The following is a 27,471-nucleotide window of genomic DNA, read 5'->3' as shown; positions in this document are numbered from 1 at the left end:
AGAATAAAAAATGTAGTAGTAGCTAGGTTCAACGCTGTTTTTAGATTTGATCTTGTAAGATTTTAAATCTTTATATAAGTGTTGCATTCTATGAACTATCATCATCATGTTGAAGAGTAGTAGATAGATTTTAGATCAACTAATTATATAGTATGGGTCATGTGAACTATTATCATGATGTTAAATAAAAGTAGATGAGATTTATATCAATTATAGCTCCTACAAACTATTATTAAGATTTTCAACAAAAGTAGAAGAATTTTTAATCAACTAATTATATGCTATAGGTCCTATGAACTATTATTGTACTATTAAATAAAAGTAGATGGATTTGAGATTAGCTAATTATACTATTATAGGTTTTATCTACTAATACCATGATATTAAATAGTAGTAGAATAATTTAGATAAGCTCATTATACATCATGAAGCAATTTAAATCTAATACTTTAAGGAAACTCTTTAATAAAAATAGGAGTTGCTTTTTTAAGAAATAGAAAATTTATTTGAAACCAATCCATTATATAGTTTATCAAACATCCAAGTTTAGATAAATAAACATAGATACACATGTACAATTATAATTAATTTATATATTTATAATGCATGATACATTAATTTTTATTAATGAGTAGTAATCTTTTTTAATAGATAGATCATTTTTAATATATAAAATTTTAGATTATAAAATTTTTTATGTTTTATTGATTGATCAATATTATTGTATTGTTGTTATGCATATTTCGAGAATAGACTTATGGGAAAATATTTTTTTATTGCTTGATAATAAAAGAAAGTTTAAAATTATAGGTATCATTTAATTATGTATTTTTAAAGAACAAAATTTATGAAAAAATAATTCTTAAAAACTTTGTTAGAATAGAAACTACATGGTCTCTACCTTGTCTTGTGATGTATGTAAGAAGTAGGTCCTAGGCCTTGATATAATCTCTTGTGTCATGCTTTTTCGGGTAATACATTGATCCAAGAATTCTATGCTCATTCTCCAAATCTTTCTTAGCAATTGATGTCTTTTCTACCTCATCTTCAAAAAAATTTGTGTCACTTTAAGATGTCCAAACTTATAAAATAGCATATCTATGCCAATTTTTAAAATAGATATTTGACTAATAGCATAATATAAAATAGATCTTTCTTTCTACTTGGTTTTGCTATCATTCCCCCTACACAACATGCAGTGGATTCACAACAATAAAATAAGCTTCTCTAACTATGGACAAGATGAGCCAGCCAATGATAGCATACAATCAGCCTACTGTGTTTAATTGTCATACAAATAAGCAAGAAGAACATAAGTACATATCAGAAATGACCTATTAAGTTGTTTTAGGACGATAAAATGCATTTTATTTATGTAAAAGAACATTAAATGTTTTACACATTCTTTTGAAACCTTTGGACAGGAGTTTCCTACAAAAGAGCATGGTTTTTCTAGCATATGGAGCAACCATATGGGCTACTATTCTATCTCCTATTTTTTCTTATAATGGGACCCCAAATACATGGATCCAAGAGGTTTCTAGATTTCTCTATTTATAAGGAAAGGCCTCTAACTTAAATCTTTCTCAGTTTTACTAGAATTTAAAATTTGCCTTCTTTATTAACAAATGATTATATTGTAAAACCCTCTTAGCAATATCATAATTTGACTTTCTATGGAAAAATTGTCCTCATTATCAATGATTATGTTCTTGTAATTAAATTGACATGTATTTTCTTCTCCTTTGCACAGGTTGCTAGGATCCTTTTACTTACAAGAATTCATTTCTTTTCTTTAGTTTCTTCTATGCTATTACTTTAAAAGCTTTTGTTCATCTTGATGGAGCCTACTTTTTTACCAAATTAGAGCTCCCATCTTAGCACAATAATTCAAATTCTAACAAAAATTGGACATTAAGCAGGGAAAAAACATCAAATGTAGAAATGATTCATGAAGTTCATGATGCAGGTGCATCATAGGGACATCCTAAGAAGTCTAGGAATGGAATTGAAGATAATGCATACAGCATTGAACTTTAAATTGGATGAAATTTTACTTGTAGGTACTTGTGATAACATGTAAAATGAGTTAAGACTTGACAAAAATCATGGCTATAGTGTTGTTCAAGATCGCATGGTTTTTGCAAATGTTAATAGAAGCTTAGGGGCATACCAATTTGGTTGTATTAATCAAGAAGGACAAATGGAATCAGTAGGACCTCTGATGGAAATTGTAATATCATAGAAACTAGAATTACACATATTGTAAATAAATATTATTTTCTATGTGTTAAGCTTTACAGTCTCAGACAATAGGATTATTTAATATGCTTGACTTGTAAGTATATGTGCACTCTTGTGAAGAGAAACAAGCCTGTATATGACATGCGGAGTCAAGATGGCATGACGAGGAAATCAAGAATAGTAGAAAAAACATATTCATAGGCTGGCAATAGTATAATAGTTCCAATAATGTCATGCTCTATATGCAATGATTTCATAAAACATATCAATTAATAAAAGGATAGCTCCATTGATGTCTACCACCTACAACACTTAGAAGCCCATGCCAATAGCAGAGTTATATCTTTGTCAAACATACAAGCTCGCACCTACACCTTTACTTTGAATGTCTTAGACTAAATTATTATATCTTAACTCATTTAGCTGAGGATGTAGTAGTATAATAGTTCTAGTGTCATGCTCTATATGCAATGATTTCATAAAACGAATCAGTTGAGAAAAGGAAAACTCCATTGGTTTCTACCGGCTACAACACTCAAAAGCCCATGCCAATAACAGAGTTATATCTTTGTCAAACATACAAGCTCAATTATTATATCCTTACTTATTTAGCTTAGGACATAAATATTTAATTTAAACCAGACTAATCTAAGTCCTATAAGGATTATTAAAATTATCTACATTTATTTATCCAAATTACAAAAATTATAAATAATTAGAAATAATTTACGAATAAACAGTTTTAAAAAAATTAAACATTTAATGACAAACGAAAATCTATTTTTTATTTTATTTTGAGGCAATATAAGACAAGAGGAAACCTATTTTTTAGTTTGTTTTTTGTTCCATTTGTAATTTAAGGTCCCCAATGCTACTTTTATCCCTTACCATTGTAAGAATAGGGCCCCATTATGTGAGAAATTATGAATCTGCAAACAAAAATGTACTGATTGAGTGAGTTGAGAAAATGTCAACATGCATGAAATTTTTTTTGATAGACGGTTGACGTTGGAAAATATTTATTGGCAAAGTGCACAAAATCGAATTATAATAGACTCAAAATTTGCCATGTTTGTAAATATTTTGATGTTGTATACTAGGAAAAAAATAATTAAAAAACAAATCTTAAGCAATTCCAAATTGAAATCCATGTAAAGACTTAAGCATGTATATATTTTGTCAAAGGCTAAAATGAGCGACAAAATATATTGCATTGTTTTCAAAAATATTATCATCATATGAGCATTTATTTACACTTCAAGAGACTACTTGATGAATTGCAAGTTTTGGCGTAAGATATATAGGGATTTCTTTGTAGAGTAAATCATTACTAGAGCCATGCAAAAATACAAAAAATCTAATGAGTTGAGAGAATTTACATCGATTTAATTTATTTTTTATTTAGTTCAATGGGTTTGAAAAACTATAAGAAAGTGGCATGGTTACCAAATAGGATACTAAGAAAAATTAAAAGTGAAACACCAAAAACCCCAATAAAAAAGATGGTAGAATACTTTTTCCTACAATATGCAGAGTTATTAATTTCAGAAACCGAGAATTCTATTTATTCTAATGAGGGATGGATTCATGTTGAATCACTACTCATGAAACATGGGTCTATAAGTTTGACTCAAAAACTACACAGTTAAATCTTGATAGCAATATCACACATCAATAAAATTTATCCTATAGTATGTAGTGCATACATATTTTTAATTTCATTTTTATTAATTATTCTTATTTTATCATTAGTCCGTATGCATTTTGCTAGGGGTTTTATATTTTATCTATTAAGAATTTTAAAAGAAAACTATTCCAACCAATGAACAAATGGCAGTTTAAAATTATTAACACATTGTAATGTTTTTTTTATTGCCCAGGCTAGAGTGGACTAGAACGATAAAATAGACAACTGAAATGCAAGGACAATGTAAGATTACTTAATACTTTTTAAATATGACATTTAATACTATAGTTACAACTGTCGTGGGTGAATGCCTTTCCATTTATAGTTCCAGATTGTTCCTAAATTTCTTGTGAATTGTTGTAGACCTTTTGGATCTATTCTAGAGTCTACGATGATTCTTAAGATCCCTGCAAACAAAAGTGAAAATTGATTTGATATTTGTTTTTCCTTTTGGGGTCACTATCAAAAGTTATTTGTAAACTTTTGTTGTCATCAAATTTGTGAGTTTTTGACAGATTATTGAAATACAATTTTGTAGATAAATTTGTGCAAGGTTTTCTCCCACTTCCACATTGAGATTGTGTTTTAAGTTGTACAAATATTAGGTTTGTTAAGGATATCTACTGTAGTAGAGCTTAACTCTGGTATGATTTCTCCCATTTTGTAGTGCAGTCTTTAGATTTTATGATAAAGGAGAGGTGATTGCATTGGTTTTTCTATGATTAGAATTCTTAAGTCATTAGTTTCTGTTATTTAAATTTGAAAAATGAAGATTTTGTTATTCTATTTATTGTGGCTATTTCTTTCATGCCACTCCAAAATTATTCAACCATAGGATAACTGTTACATGATGTTGTACTTTTCAATTTATTTAAACTCTTTTTTCTGTAATTGTCTGTCTCAGTGTCTACAGGTTCGGTGATGTATAGGGTATTTTTTTTTGGTGGCAGGCAAGTTTATATATATTGTGATTTCTCCATTTAAAAATTTCTCATCTTTTCAAATGTATTGCACTGTATCATATTTGTGAACTAGAGAAAGATTTTAGATTTGTAATAATAGAGTAAGGATGAATGTATTAGAAGAGTTGATTAAGTGCATAGGTATATGAAACGATCGATGGAGGATTCACTACCTAGTTGGAACATCATGGAGTTTAACATTAACCATCCAATGTGGAGTGCATCATCTAGAATTTGTCATACAACTTAAAATGTGTGATATAGTGACAATCACTCTTTGTTATTTTAATTTGGATATCTCGCATGGAAGAGAAAATACTCTAGACCAATGTCGTGCTCTTGATATTTTAATGCTAATCTTGTTTACTCTTTTAACATCTAAAACACTTATGATACACATATAATACTGTGCACCTCGTCCTTATTTGATATAATATAAAATTTCACCCGATATTGCTCATTTCACAACATTTGACTAAACATCTTTAAACCCTCCCAACTAATATTCCACTCATCTTGCCAAATTGTAATCTTGGGACACCAGATGGGAAAGTCTTTTCGATATCACACGATATGGAATTCTTAGTGGAAATCCTCGTGGATATTCTAACAAAGTACAAAACTGACATTGAAATTCATGGGCTTCTTGTTTGATATTAAATTTTAGTCTTTTTGAAGGCAGACAGGCATGGTACAAATGATGGTGGTTAGCATATAAGTCGAGTCATTTTTATAAAACTTTAAATTCCTTGTTAGTTTGTTGTCTCTATTTTACTTACTGATTTTATGGTTCGGCATTCGCTAGAAAACACATAGAAGTTGAGCATTTCTTAATGCAGTCGATCGGGTGATTACATTTTGACATACCAACGAACACATAGGCCTCTCCGCATTGTGTTAAATTTCATTATTGTTTTTTTACCTATAGGAACTAGGAAATTGTTAGTGATGATGAAACGTCGATAACACGCAAGTTCCATCAAGGTCTTGGTTGAGATATGAAGAGCGTGCAAGAGAAATATTTTCGATGTCATCCGCTACGAAATTCATCGTGGAATGCCTTTGGCCATTATGAATCAAAAATATCGAACAAGTGTAAACTCTCGGAGCTTCTTGGTGTGACATTCCACTAGTTCAATGTTTTTCGAGGCAAATAGGCATTGTCCACAAATGCTGGATATCATATACATCCATTTTTTCGTATAGTATTTTAATGCCTCATCAGTTTGTTTTCTCTAAGAGGCATTAATTAAGCCGAGAGGCTTCTACAATGGGAGCACATTTTGTTGTAAACAATCTAATATTTTGAAAAAATTTGACAGGTAGTTGAACAGTTATACCACGTCCTTTATTGAAATTCCATTCGGACTTGACCAGCAATGCTTAACACTGACGCTTCCCATTCCCTCATTAACCACACTGTATTTTTGGTTCAAACAGTTCGATATTTCCAAACACTAAACACGCATCCTGCGAGTCCATAATTACAAACGTCAGGTCTAGTCGGGTCGTCATCAAATAATAGTTTATTGCTGACAGTGTGAAGACACATTTAGACATTTCTAAATATATTTCTTCGGCATTCACTCAATCAAGAAGAAAGCCAATAATCTGTTATGACAAGAAAACCAAATGTCTTGCCTTATGCTCCATTTTTACACATTACATGTTTTCAATTCTTTGAAGTTGAACCATCGCACATCAACATTATATATGGCAAGAGCCTATTTTCTTTTTTATTCAACATTGTATTGAACAACAGGATCGATATTTTGATTTCTACTCAACATTAGATTGATTAACAGGATCAATATTATGATTTCTATTCAACATTGGATTGAGCAATAGGATCATTATTATGAGTATGTATGTTTATGTGTTTTAATTTCTTCTATTTTTGAAACTTTTATTTTGTTGTTTTTTCTTATTTTCAAAGCTCTATAATTTCCTTAATTTTTCTTAGAAACTTTGATAGAATAGAAATTCTTCTCAATTAGAAACATTGTAGATTTGTATTTCTTCCATTTTAGAAACTTTTATTGTGTAGTTTTTTCCTATTTTGAAATCTGCATAGTTTCCTTAAGTTTTCTTAGAAACTTTGTTATATTAGAAATTCTACTCAATTGCAGATTTCTTTCTATTTCTTTCTCTTCATTCAAAACATTACATTTTTAGAATTTAGATATTATAGTATTAATTAATCTAACTTCTTCATTAGATTATTTGAATCAATAATTATATTCCTCTATATATTATTAAAATAACATTACAAAGCTATTTTAAAATAACATTAATAATGGTAATTGTTTGCTATTTTTATAATTATATGTTTTAATTTTTAATTTTTATTAATGAGTAGTAATCTTTTTAATAGATAGATCAATTTTAATATATAAAATTTTAGATTATACTATTTTTCATGTTATATTGTTAAAATTCAGATATGCTCTCAAATTATTGATATTAGAAAACCTTTTAAATTTGTTTAGATTTATTTACTATGTGGATTAATAATAATTGTGTGCAATTTTTTATAATTATATGTTTTAAAATTTTTATAATTTATTTAAATAAATAATTTATTCTTGAGAAATATATTAGTCTAAAATTATGATTTAGTTAAATTAATATTCAAAATATTTTAACAAGAATAAAAAATGTAGTAGTAGATGTGTTAGAAGTTGTAATCTTTCCTTGGTGTGTTTATAAACCAAGGTTAGACCTCCTTTCTTTATTGTTATAATATATTAGGATATAAGCCAAGGTATCCTAATATATTTCTTTTTTGTCCTTTTTCCACTACATCTTATTTTGTCATCTAGTGGAATATGTGAGGACAAATATTTATTGTAATTTGTAATTTAGATTATTCCTCCTTAAGAGGAATCTCACACTTGGCCTCACACACTTATGAATGGCGGCATTCATAGACATGGGAGTTACATTCTAACTCCTCTCTCTGATCTCTATTTAAGAGATGACCCTCCTCTCTCATTTCTAATGAGGTTTCTTCCTCTTCTTAATTATTGTATGAGTGATTGCTCTCTCTCTCTCTCTCTCTCTCTCTCTCTCTCTCTCTCTCTCTCTTTCTCTCTCTTCTTAGGCTTTCCATGCCTCATTCATAATGTCACAAGGGGTTTTCTTTGCTTTCCCCTTTCCAAATATCTTGTCTCATGGTGTTGGATCTTGAAGCTTTCTCTCTCCTATCTTATGGTAATATCTTTTCATGCATTAACTCACTTAGATTCTTTCCTGATTTTTGCTTATTTCCATATTTCTTTTTCCATTTCTAACATGGTATCAGAGCAGTTTAATCTTTGTTTTGAGTGTTTGCATGAAGGTAGGATTCTCAGAGACTCTTGAGAGAGATTTCACTAATTTCTTCTTTAATCTTTTTAAGATGGAAGAAATTGAATTTTTTTTGGATTTGGCTGGTTTACCACCAAACCTGATTAACTTTTGTTTCTTCTAATTTGTGCAGGTTTTGATATATTGTTGATAAAAAATAAAAAATTTGCTCTTCTTTTAACAAGTAGCATTTATAATTCTTATTTTAAATAGTATTTTTTATTATATAGTGTGCAATTTTTTTTAAATTAAAATTTATTATTTCTATAAAAAAATTTTGTATATATTTTACTATGAGGATGGCATTTGTGGTTGCAGTACATTGGAGGACATATTTCTTTTTCCATTTGTAACATAAAGAAATGGAAATAGAAATCCTTATCTAGACATATTATGAAAATTTCTGTGGTCATTTTTCATATTATTCTCTGCATGTGTTTAGAGGGTACACCCAAGACTGCTCGACATATTCTTGTCCATGTAATCTTCATTCCGCTTTTCCTTGTCCAAGGTGTGGCTGTCCTATTTTCTTTGTCATCTTTTGTGGGCTCAATAGCAAGCTCCAGAGCCTTCTCCACGTCCTCCTTAGTCTCTTCCATGGCTGTGACCATGGGCTCTTTCTTCAACTCTATTTTTACGGCAGTGGTAGGTTCCTCTGCCTTGACCGCCTGCTTCAGCTTCGCCACAGCCTTTTTTGGAGCCGATGAAGTTGTGTTCTTCTTTGTTGCACAAGGTGACATGGCTGCTATTTTCTTCTTTCTTCCTTCCGTATCTGCTCAAGGTTTTGGTTGTCTTGATAGGGTTTCTAGGGGTTTCGCCCGATTCTTCATCTTGATTTTCTTCTATGTCATCCACATTACCATCTATGTTTTCTATCTCTTCTTTTGTAGACTCTTTCATATCCTCTTCCTGTTCACGTGTCATAAATGGTGTCACCAAGCGAATGGAATTGGGATTTCTTTTTGGTTGAGTGTGAATGGATTTTAAGCATTTGGGCATCAGATTCTCAATTTACAAGCTTCGTCGCTCATTTCTCCAAGCTTCCTTGGAAGTGGGGTTTTTTTTTTTTCTTTGAGGTTTCTCAGGCTTCCTTGCAATTAGTTTTTTGGAAAAGCCACAAGGGACTATAAGTGGTATTTGGATCCTTTTGTGCTCTCTATTGAGCTTTTGAATGAGAGAGCCTAGAAATTAGGTTTAGTTTTATTTTTGGGTTTTCTAGCCTTCAACTGTAGGAGCAAACTAAATGTAAGTTTTGATTGATTCCTGGAAGGAAAAGATGGTTTCTGGATTTGATCGACTGCAGTTTGTGGTCAAATTTATGGGCTTTTGTTTCTCTGTTTGGTTGTTTCATTGAATAAATTTTTGTTTCTTAAAATTTTTGGGCTACACGGATATTTTGATTTTGACATCATCCAATTTGGCCTTAAGACGGTCTGACTGTTCTAGTGCACAATCAGGTTTCTATTTTTGGTACTTTTTTCTTTTGTAGTTTCGACTGTTGGATTCGACAGTCTTTATTCTTGTCTTTTCTTGTGGGAATATTTTAGTGGGAAGGGAATTTTTATTTTGTCGCCCTCCCAATTGGCTAGACAGGTTGTTTTTTTTAAATAGATTGACCATTTTGGTCTGTTATTGGAGTTATAGAAGAAGCTTTAACATTGATGAGTTTGAGACAGACCACCGAGAAATTTGGTATTTAGTTTAGTTCACAAGTTCAATTTCTATCCATTACTCGAGTTTCAGAAGAAATCTGCCCATATTATTGATTATGAAACAGCCCTCCAGGAAAGTCAGTTTTCTGGTTTTGGTCCAGTATCTCATTCTTGTTGTTCTATCCATTTCTCGAGTTTCAGTACAAGTGTGCAAACATTATTGAGTTTGAAACGGACATCGTGAAAGTTGGTGTTTGGTTTTGGTTTAGGTTGAACAACTATTTTCTTGTTTAGGCAGCTTGATGGCTTGATTGAAAGGTTTTTGGTATCTCTTTCTTCTGCTACCCTTATTGCCATGATGAAAAGAATCTAAAATTATGTGGTTTTATGTTTTAAAAAAAAGGAGAAGTTTAAGGATTTTTCTTTTAAAGAAGTTTTCTTAGTATTAAAACTAATTAAAGTTTTATTATCATTTTTACATAAAAAGTTAAGAGTTTTTATGTTTTTTTTAAACAAATAAATAAATATCCTCATTTATAATTCCTTTTCTTGCCATAATCTAGGAGGATTCTTGTCTTTGTTGGTGGGCCCATCCTTAATATCTTCTCACTTGTGTTCACCCTACATGGAGATTTTAACTAATATCTAATAATTTATGCTTATTTCTCTTTCAAATACTTCTTTTTATTTCAATTTATTCAGGTTTATGAGTAATCTTACACTATTGCCTTACTTATTTAATGATTTGATTTTACTCTGTTCTATTGATCTATCTGTACATGGTGCAGTTTTATGCTTTTATAGTATCTCTTTATGCTCATAGTAGCATTTCATGGTTTAATACCATTCTTTTATTAAATATATTTTTTGTAAGTTGCATCGGGAGCCAATTTTTCAAGGTTAACTATGGTGGACCCGACAGTTTTAAACTGACTCATATTTGCCTTATCTAGCCCGTGGAGTATCCCTCCAACCTATAATTGGTGTGCACTTACTTCAGTGGAGTTTCCCTCCATTTTTTCCACTTTGTTCCTCAATGAGAGGATGATATTTTATGGGGATTTCCCATTTCAATCTCTTTGTCTCCTTGGTGTATGCTCCTAGTTGTGATTTATTCATGGTATGACTTCCTACATCTTGCTCATTTTTTAGTGTATAGGTGACGAGGCTACCATATCTTGGAGCACTCCAATATTGGATACTTTATTTGAGAAGTTGTTTTGACCCATGCTGATTTTTTTCCTCATGGCAATGATGTTACTTGTCCATGATGAATTTCTTATTTGAAGGCAATATGTTGTTACTCCTCATAAACCCTTCCTTTGGTCCACATCGGCAATAATTCTTAGAAAAATTGTAACTTGAATTATTTGGTGCTTGAGGCACATGTTCTACTTATTTATTATTGTCTCTCTTATATTTCTTTGATAATTATACAATGTGATAATGTTCTGCATACTTTATTGCCTAGATCGTGGGTCATGTAGGTTATGGAGTCTTGACCCATTCACTTGTAGTGGGATGACTCATTAATGGACTGTCTATATCTATGTGATTGATGCAATGTTGATGTAGGTTTCATTAGTTGGCCTTGTCTGTGGTCATTTGTGCATCAGTATGTTCCTTTCATGAGAGATTTATTGCATCTATTATGATCATTTTGAGCTTACAACTTATTTTTAGATATCATGTTAACTCCATTACATGTTGGTGAACATATTTATTTATTCTCATCTCTCTTTATTCCTCCTTGATTAAATTATTATAACTTCATTTTTTTCTACTAACTTGTCCATTCAATGTAATTCTACTTGTGGATAGTTGTCTTGTCTTTTTCTTTTTTTTAGGTGATCCATCAAGGAACCTTCTCGATTTTTCACATAAGAAGATGTGTCTATGCTTCCACTTGATCAAATTCAAAGGACTCATGTACTTCTCTTGGATTTGAAAATGTACCATATGGCTTGAAGACAATCAAATTACTTCGTATTGAAGATTAAGTTATAGATTTTTGTAAATTATGGGTTTAATACCCCTTGATATAATTACCCCAAGTAAAGATTAAAGAGGGGTGTTAGAAGTTGTAAGCTTTCCTTGGTGTGTTTATAAACCAAGGTTAGACCTCCTTTCTTTATTTTTATAATATATTAGGATATAAGCCAAGGTATCCTAATATATTTCTTTTTTGTCCTTTTTCCACTACATCTTATTTTGTCATCTAGTGGAATATCTGAGGAAAAATATTTATTGTAATTTGTAATTTAGATTATTCCTCCTTAAGAGGAATCTCACACTTGGCCTCACACACTTATGAATGGTGGCATTCATATACATGGGTGTTACATTCTAACTCCTCTCTCTGATCTCTATTTAAGAGATGACCCTCCTCTCTCATTTCTAATGAGGTTTCTTCCTCTTCTTAATTATTGTATGAGAGATTGCTCTCTCTCTCTCTCTCTCTCTCTCTCTCTCTCTCTCTCTCTCTCTCTCTCTTTCTTCTTAGGCTTTCCATGCCTCATTCATAATGTCACGAGGGGTTTTCTTTGCTTTCCCCTTTCCAAATATCTTGTCTCATGGTGTTGGATCTTGACGCTTTCTCTCTCCTATCTTATGGTAATATCTTTTCATGCATTAACTCACTTAGATTCTTTCCTAATTTTTGGTTATTTCCATATTTCTTTTTCCATTTCTAACAAGATGGGTTCAACGTTGTTTTTAGATTCGATCTTGTAAGATTTTAAATATTTATAGAAGTGTTGCATTCTATGAACTATCATCATCATGTTGAAGAGTAGTAGATAGATTTTAGATCAACTAATTATATAGTATGGGTCATGTGAACTATTATCATGATGTTAAATAAAAGTAGATGAGATTTATATCAATTATAGCTCCTACAAACTATTATTAAGATTTTCAACAAAAGTAGAATAATTTTTAATCAACTAATTATATGCTATAGGTCCTATGAACTATTATTGTACTATTAAATAAAAGTAGATGGATTTGAGATTAGCTAATTATACTATTATAGGTTTTATCAACTACTATCATGATATTAAATAGTAGTAGAATAATTTAGATAAGCTCATTATACATCATGAAGCAATTTAAATCTAATACTTTAAGGAAACTCTTTAATACAAATAGGAGTTGTTTTCTTAAGAAATAGAAAATTGATTTGAAACCAATCCATTATATAGTTTATCAAACATCCAAGTTTAGATAAATAAACATAGATACACATGTACAATTATAATTCATTTATATATTTATAATGCATGATACATTAATTTTTATTAATGAGTAGTAATCTTTTTAATAGATAGATCATTTTTAATATATAAAATTTTAGATCATACTATTTTTCATGTTATATTGATTGATCAATATTATTGTATTGTTGTTATGCATCTTTTGAGAATAGACTTATGGGAAAATAATTTTTTATTGCTTGATAATAAAAGAAAGTTTAAAATTATAGGTATCATTTAGTTATGTATTTTTAAAGAACAAAATTTATGAAAAAATAATTCTTAAAAACTTTGTTAGAATAGAAACTAAATGGTCTCTACCTTGTCTTGTGATGTATGTAAGAAGTATGTCCTAGGCCTTGATATAATCCCTAACATTTTGTTCAAATTTTCTCAAATTTATAAATTTCAACCTTATATTAAAATAGATTAGAAAAGTTCAATTAGATCTATCAACTAAGTCTGAAAGATTAATACACATTTAAATGAAATGATGCATCAGGAAATTTAAATTTTATATTTAAGAATGTCTTTTAATTTTTATAAATTTTATTCTACTTATAAATCTCAATTTTAACGTCTATCAAAATATGAAGAAAAAAAAAAAAAAAATTCATGAAATGTTATCTATTTTCTCCTTAATATTTGAAGTTAGGTTTAACTATTAAATTTTTAAACCAAATATTAGAACATTATATAAACAATATTAAGAAGATATACATTTTTTGTTAAAAGAAATTAAATACGTAGAATTATGTCAATAAGAAAGAATCAAACAAATCTTCTTCTCTTTCAAATACCAATTTATTGCTATATATGCATAGCTTAATTCTTGTCATTTTGATACTGACCATTTTTTATCCTTACATTATAGATATCAGAAAAAAATTAACTATGGAAGCTCAACAAAATAATTCTAAGAACACTATCACAAGCCCACTTCTTCCAAATGACTTGGTGCAATCAAGCCATATTGTTCAAACTTATTTGGATAGATTGGGAACAATCATTTCTGAGTCTTGTAAAAAAATTACAAATGAAATTCATAATGCGAGCTTTCATGTTCGAGGTGTCCAAGATTCTCAACTCTTGCAGATGGGACAATATACAAAGGAAATTCATGACGCATGGAAGAAATCATTTGGGTTCTTTGAATTTATGAAAGACATCTGCTATGATGAAGAGCACATGCATGGCGAAAATAACCTTTTCCTCACTGATGAATTCCACATGTTTTTGCATCACTATAATGAAATCTAGGAGTGATATTATTTGACATTATCAATTTTTTTATTTAATTTGTCTGTTCGACTTATCAATTTTGATGAACGTATGTTATTTTTCCTTTGTCTTAAATAAATTTAGTATTATACGTTCAAGACTATTTGGTATTTAGTATATTTGTAGATCTTATCTACACAAAAAAGTTCCTCCTATATGTATTTGTGAATTGTTAAACTATTAATTAGAAATGAATAAATATCTATCTTATCTAAAGTGCAATGCCACTAAATTAATGTGATATTTTAAACCAATTTTATAAAAAATAATTTACTAAATCTAATATTTTTTTAATGTTTGGTTACAAATTTATTTCATAGAAATGACTCAATCAAGTATGAATTTCCAATCGGATCAAGAAAGAAGACAATACCAAATGGAGCAACAAAGAGCATACCAGAGAGAATACCAGAGAGAGTATTGTAGACGATGACAAGAATACATGACACAAGCTGAAAGAGAAGAAGAAAGAAGAAGGAAAAATGAAGTCCGACGACTAAATTATGCTAGAAGAAGGGCAGGATTGCTAATAAAAGAATTGGAATTACAAAATAGGGATAGAATTACTCGTCAACGAACATCCGATGAAGTATCTCATTTTGAAACACAAGGGAGACATGAAGTTGATTTTGAATCAAGTGAGAGGTACAATCAAGCATTACCTGTATTTGTGGAAATGAGTCACCAAAATGAAAATTCAAGAACAACAGAGCGTGTTCCTGAAACACCTCATCCTACAAGCCAAAATAGGATAAATTTAGGTGGACAAGGCAACAGAGAAAATATACAAAACCCAACTGTATTTCTTAAGGATAATTTCTATAGATCCCAAATGCAGTTTCGACAACAACTGGATAGCTTGAAAATGCCACAGATGTGTTATATTTGTCAGGAATGCTATCTACGAATGAAAGTGGTCCGTACATTAGAAGGTCCAATATGCAATAGATGTTGACAAGAAAAGGGAAACAATTGTGTTCTTCAAGGCTGTGATCAATCGGCCGCCTTCCGCAGGCAATTTCTAGTGTAACCGCCCCAAAGCTGTACACGTCAGCTTCTGGACTGGTTTTACCTATTATGTAGCACTCTCGGGCAACATACCCCCGTGTCCCCGCCACCATGGTCGTATGGGAAGACTCCTGGTCATGTTCCATCAGTCTCGCCAAACCAAAATCACCCAACTTGGCATTGAAATCAGAATCCAACATTACGTTGCTTGCCTTCATGTCTCGATGAACGACACGCTGGTCCCACTCTTCGTGGAGATAAACAAGAGCAGAGGCAATGTCACAGGCGATACTATATCTTCGACTCCAATCCAGCGTATCCTCCTTTTCCCCAAAAATGTGTTTATCTAGACTCTCATTTGGCAAGTACTCGTAGACCAGAGGTAACTCTCCCTTTTTGTGGCACCATCCTAAAAGCCGCACAAGATTACGGTGTCTCAACCTGCTAATTGTTTGAACTTCGGAGACATACTCCTTTCTTCCTTGTCTCAATCCTTGAGCTATTCTTTTCACAGCCAGCGCGTCCCCGGTGCCGAAGCCGCCTTGTCCAAGCCTTTCTTTCTCGCAAAAATTTCCTGTCGCGGCACTGAGCTCGGCATAGGCAAAGCTTCGAGGGCCATGAGAACAGCATTCGTCCAGCTCTGAATCGCTCTCTTCCCTAGCCTTACCTTCTCTTCCCCTTTTTCTGAAATACTGCCACCAGCGAACAACTATGAAGCCACATAGGACCACAACAACGAAGAACACGCATATCAAATAAACTTTCATAGAAAATCTGTTTGCATTGCCATTTCTAAGTAATTCACCAGGAGGTCGACTTCCCACGAATATTCAGAAGTAAAATTCCAAACTTTTATGGTGTGTGTCTTTGTGTACTCTCCAGTGGCATCCGAGAAGCCAACCTTGATGTACTCTGGTAGACAGTTGCTTAGATCTATTGTGTGGTTAAATAGAGGGATTTTGGGTTTAGAAGAATTATACCAGAGAAAGAAGTGCAAAACCTTTTCTACATCATCATAATCCACCCAGGTCTCCCATGTCGCGTTTGTGAGGTTTTGGTGTGTAGAGCGATTGAATAGACTGGATGTATTCAGGGGAAAAATGAACTTCGAGAAAATGCTATTGACGTCGATCCCAACATGATTGTCATCAGGATCCCAATCGTTGTTGTATGTATCAAACTCCACAGCAACCATCTGATAAGATGATTGTTTAAAGCTTTCCTCATTAAACAAGCCAAGAAATCCACCATAAGCGTCCTCTGGTGGTTCTGTTCGAATGGTGCCATGAAGAGCGCAAGTCCATCTCCATGATTATCGTATATTTTGTTGTTCAGATCAATATTGAATTGAAAGTAAGTTGAAAAATTGGCCAGAGCCCCAGTAGACCTATTCCATAGCGGAATACGGTCAGTATAATACGCCCAGCCGGAACTGTTCTTAAGGTTCCCTAATGCTTCATTTCGTGTAAGCTGCAGGGCTCCTTGATTACTCTCTTGATATGTGGCATCATTTTTCCTTTCTATACCTGTTAGAGGAGGGAAGCTAAAAGTAACGTTTCCTGCATGCGATGATAATAGGAAAAGAGCAACACAGGTTAAGAAAAGGAAGGCCCGTGTAGGGTAAGTGAATTTAGCCATCCTAATATGTGATTTAGAGGGTCTCTAAGGTAATTTGTTAGCAATTATATTTTGTAGTGCCTTTCATAGGAAGAAGGCTATTGCAATTGTTCAGCCGATTCCATTTCGAGATAGGAACGAACACATAGGCCTCTCTCTTCATTATTATCTTACATGATTAGGACCTGCCGATTCGTTAGTCAGGATGGACCTTCGACGGCCTGTAGGTTTCCCATCTCTCCTTAAGGAATGATGGTCTCCCATGTAATGAGAAGCTCCATGGTGAAAATTGAATTATTCTATTTAAATAGAAATATATGAGAAAAGAATAGACTCACTGAAAGAAATGTTGGAAGATTAAGGACTCATTGGTTTTTCCTATATTCTAAAAAAAAATTAAGTGGAAAGAAAATTTAAACTTATTTGCATAAGAAATGATGGCAAGTCAAGGTCCTCACTAAATGATCTACACAAAGTTTACTTAGACCTTGTAAATTCTAGTTGGCAACTATTAGTATTTAAACATTAAACCAAATTTCCCCTTTTTTTATTGACCAACCACTAGTTATGAAAAGAAGAGGAAAGGTCAAAGAACCATACAATGTGGTTTGAGATTTGTCTCATTCTTCATTCATGTGATAATTCTATAAGAGGTTCTTCTTGCAACCACCTGTACCATGTGCTTCCCCTCAACATATTAAAGCCAAGTCAAGTAATGACCAAACTTTGTGTCAAGAGTTTGTCTTACCATTGGCTTGAACAATATGGTATTCATATTTTCAATAAAGATTATGACACAAAATGTGAATGGGATATAAGTAAAATGCATAAATGTTTTGTTGATCAAATGCTACAATCTACAGGTAAATACAAGCTCACCATGCTTAACTAACCAAGGCAGACTATTGTCTAGCATACAGATGTCTATCTAGTATGTAGAGGTAAGGCTTTTAAAATTCAGTAGTTGACCTTCCAACAAATGGTGCAAACATGCTACTGCAGAATTTGTCTGCAACCAAGCTTTAAACTTGGATATCCAAATAAACAAAGCCATCATAGTAGCTAAAACTTAAAAAAGCATGACATTCAAGGAAGTAATTGCCATAGCTTGATTCAATACAACCAAAAATTTGCAAAACAAGTAGTCATCAATAATTATATATAGTTACAAAACAATAAGAACTGATTTTAGATGGTTTGAGTGTTAAAGTCAATTTTTTCAGTTTCTCTTAGTTGACTGTATAGGTTATGCTAAGCATACCAAGGCTATCATGCTATTTTTTTTTCAATGTATTTGTACTCCAAGTTTAGAAAATATGAATTGTTGCATCTTAATTTAATTCCTAATCCAAGCTTGCTATTTTGGAAATGAGTGTTTGATTCCATTTTCTTTTAGAAAGTCTTCCATTGAACTTTCTTGTGTCATAACTTTGTGGACAATGTGTTGGTCTAGGTATTCTCTGTTGAAATCTCTTGTGTCATGCTTTTTTGGGAAATACATTGATCCAAGCATTCTATGCTCATTCTCCAAATCTTTCTTAGCAATTGATGTCTTTTCTACCTCATCTTCAAAAATTTTTGTGTCACTTTAAGATGTCCAAACTTATAAAATAGCATATCTATGCCAATTCTTTAAATAGATATTTGACTAATAGCATAATATAAAGTAGATCTTTCTTTCGACTTGGTTTTGCTATCATTCCCCCTACACAACACGCAGTGGATTCACAACAATAAAATAAGCTTCTCTAACTATGGACAAGATGGGCCAGCCAATGATAACATACAATCAGCCTACTGTGTTTAATTGTCATACAAGTAAGCAAGTAGAACATAAGTACATATCAGAAATGACCTATTAAGTTGTTTTAGGACCATAAAATGCATTTTTTTTGTAAAAGAACATTAAATGTTTTACACATTCTTTTGAAACCTTTGGACACGATTTTCCTACGAAAGAGCATGGTTTTTCTAGCATATCTAGCAACCATCTGGGTTACTGTTCTATCTCCTATTTTTTCCTATAATGGAACCCCAAATACATGGATCCAAGGGGTTTCTAGATTTCTCTATCGATATATATTAAGAGAAGAAAAGAAATCTAGCCTTTATGGATTCATCATAAATCATAATATGATCATCTATAAGGAAAGGCCTCTAACTTAAATCTTTCTTAGTTTTTCTAGAATTTAAAATTTGCCTTCTTTATTAACAAATGATTATATTGTAAAACCCTCTTAGCACTATCATAATTTGGCTTTCTATGGAAAAATTGTCCTCGTTATCAATGATTACATTCTTGTAATTCAATTGACATGTATTTTCTTCTCCTTTGCATAGGTTGCTAGGATCCTTTTACTTACAAGACTTCATTTCTTTTCTTTAGTTTCTTCTATGCTATTACTTTAAAAGCTTTTGTTGATCTTGATGGAGCCTACGTTTTTTACAAAATTAGAGCTCCCATCTTAGCATAATGATTCAAATTATAACAAAAATTGGACATTAAGCATGGAAAAAAATCAAATGTAGAAATGATTCATGAAGTTCATGATGCAGGTACATCATAGGGACATCTTAAGAAGTCTAGGAATGGAATTGAAGATAATGCATACAGCATTGAACTTTAAATTGGATGAAATTTTACTTGTAGGTACTTGTGATAACATGTAAAATGAGGGAAGACTTGACAACAATCATGGCTATAGTGTTGTTCAAGATCGCATGGTTCTTGCAAATGTTAATGGAAGCTTAGCGACATACCAATTTAGTTGTATTAATGAGGAATGACAAATGGAATTAGTAGGACGTCTTATGGAAATTGTAATATCATAGAAACTAGATATACACATATTGTAAATAAATATTATTTTCTATGTGTTAAGCTTTACAGTCTCAGACAATAGGAGTATTTAACATGCTTGTCTTGTAAGTATATGTGCACTCTTGTGAAGAGAAACAAGCCTGTATATGACATATGGAGTCAAGAGGGCATGAAGAGGAAATCAAGAATAGTAGAAAAAACATATTCATAGGCTGGCTATAGTATAATAGTTCCAATAATGTCATGCTCTATATGCAATGATTTCATAAAACATATCAATTAATAAAAGGATAGCTCCATTGATGTCTACCACCTACAACACTCAAAAGCCCATGCCAATAGCAGAGTTATATCTTTGTCAAACATACAAGCTCCCACCTACACCTTTACTTTGAAGGTCTTAGACTAAATTATTATATCTTTACTCATTTAGCTTAGGATGTAGCAGTATAATAGTTCCGATGTCATGCTCTATATGCAATGATTTCATAAAACGTATCATTTGAGAAAAGGACAACTCCATTGATGTCTACCAGCTACAATACTGAAAAGCCCATGCCAATAACATAGTTATATCTTTGTCAAACATACAAGCTCAATTATTATGTCTTTACTCATTTAGCTTAGCACATAAATATTTAATTTAAACTAGACTAATCTAAGTCCTATAAGGATTATTAAAATTATCTACATTTATTTATCCAAATTACAAAAATTATCAATAATTAGAAATAATTTACGAATAAACAATTTTTAAAAAATTAAACATTTAATGACAAATGAAAATCTATTTTTTATTTAATTTTGAGGCAATATAAGACAAGAGGAAACCTATTTTTTAGTTTGTTTGTTGTTCCATTTGTAATTTATGGTCCCCAATGCTACTTTTATCCCTTACCATTGTAAGAATAGCACCCCAAAATGTAAGAAATTATGAATCTGCAAACAAAAATGTACTCATTGAGTCAGTTGAGAAAATTTCAACATACATGCAAAAAAATTTGATAGACGGTTGATGTTGGAAAATATTTATTGGCAAAATGCAAAAAATTGAATTATAATAGATTCAAAATTTGCCATGTTTGTAAATATTTTGATGTTGTATACTAGGAAAAAACTAATTAAAAAACAAATCTTAAGCAATTCCAAATCGAAATCCATGCAAAGACCTAAGCACATATATATTTTGTCAAATGCTAAAATGAGCGACAAAATATATTGCATTGTTTTCAATAATATTATCATCATATGAGCATTTATTTACACTTCAAGAGACTACTTGATGGATTGCATGTTTTGGCGCAAGATATATAGGGATTTCTTTGTAGAGTAAATCATTACTAGAGCCATGCAAAAATACAAAAATGTAATGAGTTGAGAGAATTTACATCGATTTAATTTATTTTTTATTTAGCTCAATGGGTTTGAAAAACTATAAGAAAGTGGCATGGTTACCAAATAGGATACTAAGAAAAATTAAAAGTGAAACACCAAAAACCTCAATCAAAAAGATAGTAGAATAGTTTTTCCTACAATATGCAGAATTATTAATTTCAGAAACCAAGAATTCTATTTATTCTAATGAGAGATGGATTCATGTTGAATCACTATTCATGAAACATGGGTCAATAAGTTTGACTCAAAAACTACACAGTTAAATCTTGATAGCAATATCACACATCAATAAAATTTATCCTATATTATGTAGTGCATACATATTTTTAATTTCATTTTTATTAGTTATTCTTATTTTCTCATTAGTTCGTATGCATTTTGCTAGGGGTTTTATATTTTATCTATTAAGAATTTTAAAAGAAAACTATTCCAACCAATGAACAAATGGGAGTTTAAAATTATTAACACATTGTAATGTTTTTTTTATTGCCCAGGCTAGAGTGGACTGGAACGATAAAATAGAAAACTGAAATGCAAGAATAATGTAAGATTACTTAATACTTTTTAAATATGACATTTAATACTATAGTTACAACTGTCGTGGGTGAATGCCTTTCCATTTATAGTTCCAGATTGTTCCTAAATTTCTCGTGAATTGTTGTAGACCTTTTGGATCTATTCTAGAGTCTACGATGATTTTTAAGTTCCCTGCAAACAAAAGTGAAAATTGATTTGATATTTGTTTTTCCTTTTGGGGTCACTATCAAAAGTTATCTGTAATTTTTTGTTGTCATCAAATTTGTGAGTTTTTGACAGATTATTGAAATACAATTTTGTAGATAAATTTGTGCAAGGTTTTCTCCCACTTCCACATTGAGATTGTGTGTTAAGTTGTACAAATATTAGGCTTGTTAAGGATATCTATGGTAGTAGAGCTTAACTCTGGTATGATTTCCCCCATTTCGTAGTGCAGTCTTTAGATTTTATGATAAAGGAGAGGTGATTGCATTGGTTTTTCTATGATTAGAATTCTTAAGTAATTGGTTTCTGTTATTTAAATTTGAAAAATGAATATTTTGTTATTCTATTTTTGGTGGCTATTTCTTTCATGCCACTCCAAAATTATTCAACCATTAGGATAACTGTTACACGATGTTGTAGTTTTCCATTTATTTAAACTCTTTTTTCTGTTATTGTCTGTCTCAGTGTCTACAGGTTCGGTGATGTATAAGGTATTTTTTTTTGGTGGCAGGCAAGTTTATATATATTGTGATTTCTCCATTTAAAAATTTCTCATCTTTTCAAATGTATTGCACTATATCATATTTTTGAGCTAGAGAAAGATTTTAGATTTGTAATAATGGAGTAAGGATGAATGTATTAGAAGAGTTGATTAAGTGCATAGGTATATGCAACGACCGATGGAGGATTCACTACCTAGTTGGAACATCATGGAGTTTAAAATTAACCATCCAATGTGGAGTGCATCATCTAGAATTCGTCATACAGCTTAAAAAGTGTGATACAGTGACAATCACTCTTTGTTATTTGTATTTGGATATCTCGCATGGAAGAGAAAATACTCTAGACCAATATGGTGCTCTTGATATTTTAATGCTAATCTTGTTTACTCTTTTAACATTTAAAACACATATGATACACATATAATATTGAGCACCTTGTCCTTATATGATATAATATAAAATTTCAACCGATATTGCTCACTTCACAACATTTGACTAAATATCTTTAAACCCTCCCAACTAATATTCTACTCATCTTGCCAAACTCTAATCTTGGGACACCAGATGGGAAAGTGTTTTCGATACCAAGTGATATGGCATTCTTAGTGGAAATCCTCATGGATATTCTAACAAAGTACAAAACTGACGTTGAAATTCATGGGCTTCTTGTTTGATATTAAATTTTAGTCATTTTGAAGGCAAACAGGCATGGTGCATAAGATGGTGGTTAGCATATAAGTCGAGTTATTTTTATAAAATGTTAAATTCCTCGTTAGTTTGTTGTCTCTATTTTACTTACTGATTTTATGATTCGGCATTTCCTAGAAAACACATAGAAGTTGAGCATTTCATAATGCAGTCGGTCGGGTGATTACATTTTTACATACCAATGAACACATAGGCCTCTCTGTGTTGCGTTAAATTTCATTATTATTTTTTTACCAATAAGACCTTGGAAATTGTTAGTGATGATGAAACCTCGACGACGCGCAGGTTCCATCAAGGTCTTGGTTGAGATATGAAGAGCGTGCAAAAGAAATATTTTCGTTGTCATCCACTACAGAATTTGTCAGGGAATGCCTTTGGCCATTACGAATGAAAAACATCGAATAGGTTGAAACTCTCAGGGGTTGTCGTTGTGACGTTCAACGAGTTCAGTCTTTTTCGAGGCAAATAGGCATGGTCCACAAATGTCGGATATCATAGACATCCATTTTTTCGTATAGTATTTTAATGCCTCGTCAATTTGTTTTCTCTAAGAGGTGTTAATTGAGCCGAGAAGCTTCTACAATGGGAGCACATTTTGTTGTAAACAATCTAACATTTTGAAAAAATTTGAAAGGTAGTTGAACAGTTATACCACGTCCTTTATTGAAATTCCATTCGGACTTGACCAGCAATGCTTAACACTGACGCTTCCCATTCCCTTGTTCACCACACTATATTTTCGATTTGAACGGTTCGATATTTCCAAACACTAAACACGCGTCCTGCGAGTCCATATTTGCAAACGTCAGGTCCAGTCGGGTCGTCATGAAATAAAAAATTTTTGCTGACAGTGTGAAGACACATTTAGACATTTCTAAATATATTTCTTCATCATTGACTCGAGCAAGAAGAAAGCCAATAATTTGTTATGACAAGAAAACCAAATGTCTTGCCTTATGCTCCATTTTTACGCATTACATGTTTTCAATTCTTTGAAGTTGAACCATCGCACATCAACATTATATATGGCAAGAGCCTATTTTCTTTTTTATTCAACATTGTATTGAACAACAGGATCGATATTCTAATTTCTATTCAACATTGGATTGAGTAACAGGATCAATATTATGATTTCTATTCAACATTGGATTGAGCAACAGGATCATTATTCTGAGTATGTATGTTTATGTGTTTTGATTTCTTCTATTTTTGAAACTTTTATTGTGTTATTTTTTCTTATTTTCAAAGCTCTATAATTTCCTTAATTTTTCTTAGAAACTTTGATAGAATAGAAATTCTTCTCAATTAGAAACATTGTAGATTTGTATTTCTTCCATTTTAGAAACTTTTATTGTGTAGTTTTTTCCTATTTTGAAATCTGCATAGTTTCCTTAAATTTTCTTAGAAACTTTGTTATATTAGAAATTCTACTCAATTGCAAATTTCTTTCTATTTCTTTCTCTTCATTCAAAACATTACATTTTTAGAATTTAGATATTATAGTATTAATTAATCTGACTTCTTCATTAGATTATTTGAATCAATGATTATATTCCTCTATCTATTATTAAAATAACATTACAAAGCTATTTTAAAATAACATTAATAATGGTAATTGTTTGCTATTTTTATAATTATATGTTTTAATTTTTAATTTTTATTAATGAGTAGTAATCTTTTTAATAGATAGATCAATTTTAATATATAAAATTTTAGATTATACTATTTTTCATGTTATATTGTTAAAATTTAGATATGTTCTCAAATTATTGATATTAGAAAACCTTTTAAATTATGATTTAGTTAAATTAATATTCAAAATATTTTAACAAGAATAAAAAATGTAGTAGTAGATGTGTTAGAAGTTGTAATCTTTCCTTGGTGTGTTTATAAACCAAGGTTAGACCTCCTTTCTTTATTGTTATAATATATTAGGATATAAGCCAAGGTATCCTAATATATTTCTTTTTTGTCCTTTTTCCACTACATCTTATTTTGTCATCTAGTGGAATATGTGAGGACAAATATTTATTGTAATTTGTAATTTAGATTATTCCTCCTTAAGAGGAATCTCACACTTGGCCTCACACACTTATGAATGGTGGCATTCATAGACATGGGAGTTACATTCTAACTCCTCTCTCTGATCTCTATTTAAGAGATGACCCTCTTCTCTCATTTCTAATGAGGTTTCTTCCTCTTCTTAATTATTGTATGAGCGATTGCTCTCTCTCTCTCTCTCTCTCTCTCTCTCTCTCTCTCTCTCTCTTCTTAGGCTTTCCATGCCTCATTCATAATGTCACAAGGGGTTTTCTTTGCTTTCCCCTTTCTAAATATCTTGTCTCATGGTGTTGGATCTTGAAGCTTTCTCTCTCCTATCTTATGGTAATATCTTTTCATGCATTAACTCACTTAGATTCTTTCCTGATTTTTGCTTATTTCCATATTTCTTTTTCCATTTCTAACATGGTATCAGAGCAGTTTAATCTTTGTTTTGAGTGTTTGCATGAAGGTAGGATTCTCAGAGACTCTTGAGAGAGATTTCACTAATTTCTTCTTTAATCTTTTTAAGATGGAAGAAATTGAATTTTTTTTGGATTTGGCTGGTTTACCACCAAACTTGATTAACTTTTGTTTGTTCTAATTTGTGCAGGTTTTGATATATTGTTGATAAAAAATAAAAAATTTGTTCTTCTTTTAACAAGTAGAATTTATAATTCTTATTTTAAATAGTATTTTTTATTATATAGTGTGCAATTTTTTTTTAAATTAAAATTTATTATTTCTATAAATTTTTTTTGTATATATTTTACTATGAGGATGGCATTTGTGGTTGCAGTACATTGGAGGACATATTTCTTTTTCCATTTCTAACATAAAGAAATGGAAATAGAAATCCTTATCTAAACATATTATGAAAATTTCTGTGGTCATTTTTCATATTCTTCTCTGCGTGTGTTTAGAGTGTACACCCAAGACTGCTCGGCATATTCTTGTCCATGTAATCTTCATTCCGCTTTTCCTTGTCCAAGGTGTGGCTGTCCTATTTTCTTTGTCATCTTTTGTGGGCTCAATAGCAAGCTCCAGAGCCTTCTCCACGTCCTCCTTAGTCTCTTCCATGGCTGTGACCGTGGGCTCTTCCTTCAACTCTATTTTTACGGCAGTGGTAGGTTCCTCTGCCTTGACCGCCTACTTTAGCTTCGCCGTAGCCTTTTTTGGAGCCGGTGAAGTTGTGTTCTTCTTTGCTGCACGAGGTGACATGGCTGCTATTTTCTTCTTTCTTCCTTCCGTATCTACTCAAGGTTTTGGTTGTCTTGATAGGGTTTCTAGGGGTTTCGCCCGATTCTTCATCTTGATTTTCTTCTATGTCATCCACATTACCATCTATGTTTTCTATCTCTTCTTTTGTAGACTCTTTCATATCCTCTTCGTGTTCACGTGTCATAAACGATGTCGCCAAGCGAATGGAATTGGGATTTCTTTTTGGTTGAGTGTGAATGGATTTTAAGCATTTGGGTATCATATTCTCTATTTACAAGCTTCGTCGCTCATTTCTCCAGGCTTCCTTGGAAGTGGGGTTTTTTTTGTTCTTTGAGGTTTCTCAAGCTTCCTTGCAATCAGGTTTTTGGCAAAGCCACAAGGGACTATAAGTGGTATTTGGATCCTTTTGTGCTCTCTATTGAGCTTTTGAATCAGAGAGCCTAGAAATTAGGTTTAGTTTTATTTTTGGGTTTTCTAGCCTTCAACTGCAGGAGCAAACTAAATCTAAGTTTTGATTGATTCTTGGAAGGAAAAGATGGTTTCTGGATTTGATCGACTGCAGTTTGTGGTCAAATTTATGGGCTTTTGTTTCTCTGTTTGGTTGTTTCATTGAATAAATTTTTGTTTCTTAAAATTTTTGGGCTACACGGATATTTTGATTTTGACATCATCCAATTTGGCCTTAAGACGGTCTGACTGTTCTGGTGCACAATCAGGTTTCTATTTTTGGTACTTTTTTCTTTTGTAGTTTCGACTGTTGGATTCGACAGTCTTTATTCTTGTCTTTTCTTGTGGGAATATTTCAGTGGGAAGGGAATTTTTATTTTGTCGCCCTCCCCATTGGCTAGACAGGTTGTTTTTTTTAAATAGATTGACCATTTTGGTCTGTTATTGGAGTTATAGAAGAAGCCTTAACATTGATGAGTTTGAGATAGACCACCGAGAAATTTGGTATATAGTTTGGTTCACAAGTTCAATTTCTATCCATT

General features: G+C 31.5%; 1 protein-coding gene across 1 annotated transcript; it reads right to left on the bottom strand.

Moving 5' to 3' along the window:
• Positions 1-15,234: 15,234 nt before the first annotated feature.
• On the bottom strand, positions 15,235-26,341 carry LOC149558560 (L-type lectin-domain containing receptor kinase IX.1-like). Its single transcript, XM_089830923.1, has 4 exons — positions 26,194-26,341; positions 16,685-16,995; positions 16,417-16,631; positions 15,235-16,252 (listed from the first exon to the last, which is right to left on the bottom strand). Exons 1-4 carry the CDS (start codon positions 26,339-26,341, stop codon positions 15,235-15,237), a joined length of 1,692 nt encoding a protein of 563 aa, XP_089687049.1.
• Positions 26,342-27,471: the final 1,130 nt, after the last annotated feature.

The sequence above is a fragment of the Cupressus sempervirens genome, chromosome 5 (genome assembly GCF_028749045.1).
Source record: "Cupressus sempervirens isolate cs-2001-9-10 chromosome 5, ASM2874904v1, whole genome shotgun sequence".
NCBI classification, from domain to species: domain Eukaryota; kingdom Viridiplantae; phylum Streptophyta; class Pinopsida; order Cupressales; family Cupressaceae; genus Cupressus; species Cupressus sempervirens.
This window is presented reverse-complemented; position numbering and strand designations above follow the sequence as displayed.